This window comes from Vitis vinifera, chromosome 16, assembly GCF_030704535.1.
Source record: "Vitis vinifera cultivar Pinot Noir 40024 chromosome 16, ASM3070453v1".
NCBI lineage: Eukaryota > Viridiplantae > Streptophyta > Magnoliopsida > Vitales > Vitaceae > Vitis > Vitis vinifera.
Genome location: NC_081820.1, coordinates 9243196 through 9249120, shown reverse-complemented (window position 1 = coordinate 9249120; position 5925 = coordinate 9243196). Strand labels below are relative to the sequence as shown.

Below are 5925 nucleotides of genomic sequence, written 5' to 3'. Positions count from 1 at the left end.
CGGCACTGGCCGTATTTTGGATGTAGCCCCACCTGGGCCCCGCTCTGCTTTTGATGCATTTGGGATTTCTATGATTGAGTTTGATGATGATGGATTTGTTGCTTCTGATGTTACTCATGATGTTTTTGTTGTTGAGGGAGAGTCCGACTCTGTGGACCCACTTCTTTCATTTGACATTATGTCCTGGTTTGTCACCCGCTTTGATGATGTTTCTGATGGTAATAATGACATGAGTATTTTCGAGTATTTGCATGTGTCACAACATTTTCCATTGATTGCACCACCGGTACCCACAACACATATATGTGATGTTGATGATGTGGGAGACACAGATGGCCCGCTGAGTGGCCAGTTAGATTCTGATTCTGATTCAGACATGGATGACATGAAAGTTACACCCATCTCTAGTAGTACTGAGTTAATAGATTTTGGGGCATCTGATCAACCCAGGGAGATTAGGATTGACTCTTCCCTATCTCCTGATGAGAGGAGTAGATTGATTGACCTGCTTAGGTCATACCTGGATGTATTTGCATGGTCATATGAGGACATGCCGGACCTAGACCCCTCTATAATGCAGCATCGCCTGCCCATTCTGCCACATGCTAGGCCAGTTAAGCAAAAATTGAGGAGACTACACCCTCGATGAAGTTTGTAGGTGAAAGAGGAGATTCAGAAGCAACTCGGTGTTGGCTTCTTGTTAGTGGTTGAGTATCCTAAATGGCTGGCTAATGTCGTCCATGTTCCCAAAAAGGATGGAAATGTTAGAGTTTGTGTGGATTTCCAAGATTTGAACAAGGCCAGCCTTAAGGATAATTTTCCCCTCCCACATATTGATATGCTAGATGACAGCACCACAGGGCACTCGATGTTATCCTTCATGGATGGGTTTTCTGGGTATAATAAGATTCTGATGGCTCCAGAGGATATGGAGAAGACTTCTTTCATTACTGAGTGGGGTACTTACTGCTACCGGATTATCCATTTGGGTTGAAGAATGCGGGAGCCACATATTAGAGAGCTGCTAATGCTCTATTCCATGACATGATGCATAGAGATGTTGAGGTGTATGTGGATGACATGATAGTAAAGTCTCGAGACAGGGTCATTTAGCAGCGTTACAGAGATTATTTAAGAGGATTCGACAGTTCAGACTAAGATTGAATCCCAAGAAGTGTACCTTTGGGGTAACTTCTGGGAAATTACTGGGGCATATTGTTAGTGAGCAAGGCATAGAGGTTGATCTCGAAAAGATCCGAGCAATACTTGACATGCTTGCTCCTAGGACTGAGAGAGAGATTAGAGGCTTTCTAGGTAGATTACAGTACATAAGTTGTTTCATTGCTAGACTGACAGACATTTGTGAGCCTATTTTCCTTCTTCTGAGGAAGAACCAACCTACTGTTTGGGATGATGATTGTTAGCGCGCCTTCGAGAAGGTTAAGGAGTATCTCCTTTCTCCTCTAGTTTTAGTGCCCCCTACACCTAGGCGGCCTCTGCTCCTATACTTGTCGGTTTTGGACATGGCTTTGGGTTGCATGTTAGCTTAGCTTGATGATTCAGGGAAGGAGCGAGCCATTTATTATTTCGGTAAGAGGATGCTAGAATATGAGCGCAGATATATTATGATTGAGCGCCTCTGTTTGGCATTGGTTTGGGCCACTAGGAGGCTGAGACACTATGTGACAGAGTATTCCATATTATTGGTCTCACGATTGGATCCACTGAGATATTTATTTGATAGGCCTGTTCTGACTGGCAGGCTCATGAGATGGTTGGTGCTGCTTACAGAGTTTGATATTCGATATGTCACATAGAAATCAGTGAAGGGAAGTATTGTTGTAGATCATTTGGCTTCTTTGCCAGTATTCGATGATAGACTGATCGACGACGATTTCCCAGATGAGCAGTTTGTTTCAGTGACTAGTATTGCAGGATGGCAGTTGTACTTTGATGGTGCCGCCAATCAGTCGGGGTTTGGCATTGGTATCCTATTGATATCACCACAGGGTGATCATATTCCCAGATCAATTCGGTTGACATTTTCTGATGATCATCGGCTGACGAATAATATTGTTGAGTATGAGGCATGCATTATAGGTTTAGAGCCTGCACTAGATCTTGGAGTTAGAAAGTTGGAGATCCATAGGGATTCCAACTTGGTTATTCAGTAGACTCAGGGTATTTGGGGGACTCGAGATGAGAAGCTGAAGCCTTATCATGCATATATGGATTTATTGGTTGATAGGTTTGATGAGTTGAGATATATACACCTACCCAGAGCAGAGAATCAGTTTGTTGACACTTTAGCCACCTTAGCTTCTATGATTGAGATCCCTGCGGGGGTAACTGTGCGACCATTGCTGATTGAGACTAGGTCTGCACCAGCTTACTGTTGTCTGATTGGAGATATTGAGGATTAGGAGGAGCTACCCTGGTATCATGACATTTATCATTTTCTGGCATGTGGCACACATCCTAAGGCTTCTACAGCCAAGGATAAGAGAGCGTTGAGGCAGTTGGCCACCAGATTTGTCATTTGCGGGGATGCACTTTATAGGAGATCGCCCGATGGCCTATTATTATTATGTCTAGACTGCGCCTATGTAGATAGAGTGATGAGAGAGGTCCATGCAGGAGTCTGTGGCCCACACATGGGAGGACACATGCTAGCCCACAAGATTATGAGGACTGGCTACTTTTGGTTGACCATGGAGACAGAATGTTGCCAGTTTGTACAGAGATGTCCAAAGTGTCAGATGCAAGGTGATCTCATTAACATGCCACCTTCGGAGTTGCATGCACTCACATCCCCTTGGTCATTTTCAGTATGGGGTATTGATATTATTAGGAAGATCTCGCCCAAGTCCTCCAATGGTCATGAGTACATCTTAGTTGCCATTGATTATTTCACCAAGTGGGTGGAAGGTGCTTCCTATGCTAGATAGACAGCGGCCAAAGTGGCCAAATTCATCATATCGCACATTATCTACCGATATAGGGTCCCCCATGAGTTGATTTCTGATAGAGGGGTGCATTTCAGGGGTGAGGTGGATACATTGATTCAGGAGTGAGGTGGATACATTGATTCAGGAGTATGGCATTCAACATCACAGATCGTCTGCGTACAGGTTGCAGACTAATGGGGCAATTGAGGCCATGAATAAGAATATCAAGAGGATTTTGAGAAAGATGGTTAGGACTTCTCGGGATTGGTCAGAGAAGCTTCCCTTCGCATTATGGGCTTATCGTACATCTTTTCGTACTTCTACCAGGACTACCCCGTATTCTTTGGTGTATGGTATGGAGGTAGTGCTGCCTGTTGAGATTGAGATGGGATCCTCGAGAGTAGCATTAGAGCAGCACATATCTGAGATCGAGTGGGCCCAGTCTCGTTTTGATCAACTTAGCCTTTTGGATGAGAGGAGATTAAGGGCAGTAGATCATGTTCAGGCCTATAAGAGGAAGATGGCTTGTGCATTCAGAAGGAGAGTCAAGCCTAGGAAATTTCAGAAAGGCGATCAAGTCTTGAAAGCCCTCAAGGGACTGATGAGCGACCTTAGAGGCAAGTTTAGACCTACTTGGAGCGAGCCGTATGTTATTAGAGATTTGACCCGAGATGGAGCAGCCTGTCTGGAAGACTTGGACGGAAATCAGTTTACGGAGCCTATCAATGTGGATCAGCTGAAGAAGTTTTATGCGTAAGATCATGGTCAAAGGATGGGTGGCCGTCATATCGAGTAGCCATATTCCTTACTGCGCACCTATATATTGATATATCCTATTGCTAGCCCATTGAGCTTCACGTGATTCATTTTGGGTCTTTCCTTTCATTTAGCCTTGCATACCTCTTCTCACCTGGGTTGGGGGCCTTCCCATGTGCGCTTTGCATTTATTGATTGGATCTGTGAGTATTGTGAGCACATTATGTATTTGTTCGCTTGTTTCTCTTCCATAGGTCATTCATGGTCTTTTCTTCCTCCATTTTACACTTTCACACCGTTTGGCTTCGAGTCCAGTTTTTATCATCTCTATTCGTTTCTCTTCTATCTCCTATTATGTGATGATGACATGCTCTTGGCCCGGAGCTACAGGTCAGGCCTGTCACACCCTTCATTCCACCTGTAGGCATTGATCCAAGATTCTTAGGTTGAGAGAGGACCACTTTTGGTTTCAGGTTTGAGGTTCATCTTGTTGGATTGTGTTGGTATGGCATTCATCTTGCTTTGTTGGTTGTTCGGTGCAAAAAAAAAAAAAAAAAAAAAAAAAAAAAAAAAAAAAAAAAAAAAAGATGCTTGATTGATATTTGTTGATACAGCTTGATCATCAGAGGCCATTTAGGGTTTGAGAGACTTATTTTTGCTTTGAGAGTCGGGTGAAAGCATTGTATGATCTTTCTCCATGGATCTGGGTAACACATTGGGAGTACGGTTCGGGTCTCTTTCATACTAGGTACCTTGGATCATTGTCTACTTCACTATTCTCATCTTACAGTGACTTGCTTCGGTCTAACATTCTTGGGAGGAGTTGTTCGTCATTGTCATGCATTGCTACATTTTTATCCCAGCTGGTTTTTCTATTTTCTTCTCCATCCGTTCATCACTTGTCTTATTTCTTTTCATCTTCTTCTTCCATCCTTGTCGATCGTTCTCTCGCTTCTTGAACGACGTGTCCTTGGTATACACCGCTTGTCATTTTGACATTATTCATTCGGATGTTGGTTGAGTCACCTTACTCACATGATTCTTCGATATTTGGCATTGAGCGCATAGGGGCTTGGCATTATCTATTGGGTATTTGGGCCTTTGTTTCCCGTCATTTCATTCACCTTTTTACCCCTGGCCTACGTTACGGTCCAAGTCGTAAGACCACCCTAAGGCCATGAGATCTCATGTTGGCTTCGACGCATCTTATATAGATAGGCTTCGTCTACTGATTGAGTACGGGATGTCGACGGGTCTCCGTTCTTAGGGATATTGAGGGTGACATATTGCCTTTCCATTCAACTGCTTGCCTCAGGTCCATGATCAGAGATAGATGATGTAGTGAGTTGGACTGTTGAGGGCACCTTTGCTTGATGCTTTGACATATTCATACAGGGGCATACCCCCATCCTTGCATGCTGGCTTTGGCTCTTACACATGTACGCAGGCAGTCCGTTTTTCCTAGAGATGTTTTGGATATCAGAGTTTGAGTAAGCCCCATATTCAGCTTGGTTTCTTCATACAGCGGAGTGCTTTTGAGAGCTGACTCAGAATCCGATTCACGGTATTCATTGACCCAGCGGGTGTGCACACTGGGGCATACCCTAGACGTTGTTTGGTTCGCTTGTTCAGACGATTGGGTCTTCAGAGATGTATTTCAAAGTTTTCATTGGGATATTTGAGCTTCAGATGTACACACTGGGGCATACCCCCTATTAGTTTTGCTGTGGATATTGGATGTTATGGATTAGAGTGGAGGGTTTTTCCTCAAGGATGGATGTTTGTGATATTTCCAGTTTTTTAACTTTGACTCTATGTGCACTTGTGGGTTTCTGACATGGTATTGATGCCTTAGACTGGGGCATAACCCCTTCTTTGCACCTTTGGTCACGTTTGTGAGTTGTCATACAGGGGCATACTCCCTTTCTTTCCATATTTTTCGTTGGGTTGTTCATGTCTTGTTTGTCAGCATTTTCTGATCTCACACTGGGGCATACTCAGATTCGATCCCTCTTGTTTAGGGTTCTCCGGCATCGTGCCTGGATTCGATCCTTTTTGTTTCGGGTTCTCTGGCATAGTGCCTGGATTCGATCCCTCTTGTTTCGGGTTTTCCTACATCGTGCCCAGATTCGATCCCTCTTGTTTTGGGTTCTTCGGCATTGTGCCCGGATTCGATCCCTCTTGTTTTAGGTTCTCCGGCATCGCGTCTGGATTCGATCCC

General features: G+C 44.2%; 1 protein-coding gene across 1 annotated transcript; it reads left to right on the top strand.

Moving 5' to 3' along the window:
- Positions 1-1598: 1598 nt before the first annotated feature.
- LOC104882097 (uncharacterized) lies at positions 1599-2948 on the top strand. Its single transcript, XM_010664031.1, has 4 exons — positions 1599-1706; positions 1818-2170; positions 2249-2345; positions 2424-2948. Exons 1-4 carry the CDS (start codon positions 1599-1601, stop codon positions 2946-2948), a joined length of 1083 nt encoding a protein of 360 aa, XP_010662333.1.
- Positions 2949-5925: the final 2977 nt, after the last annotated feature.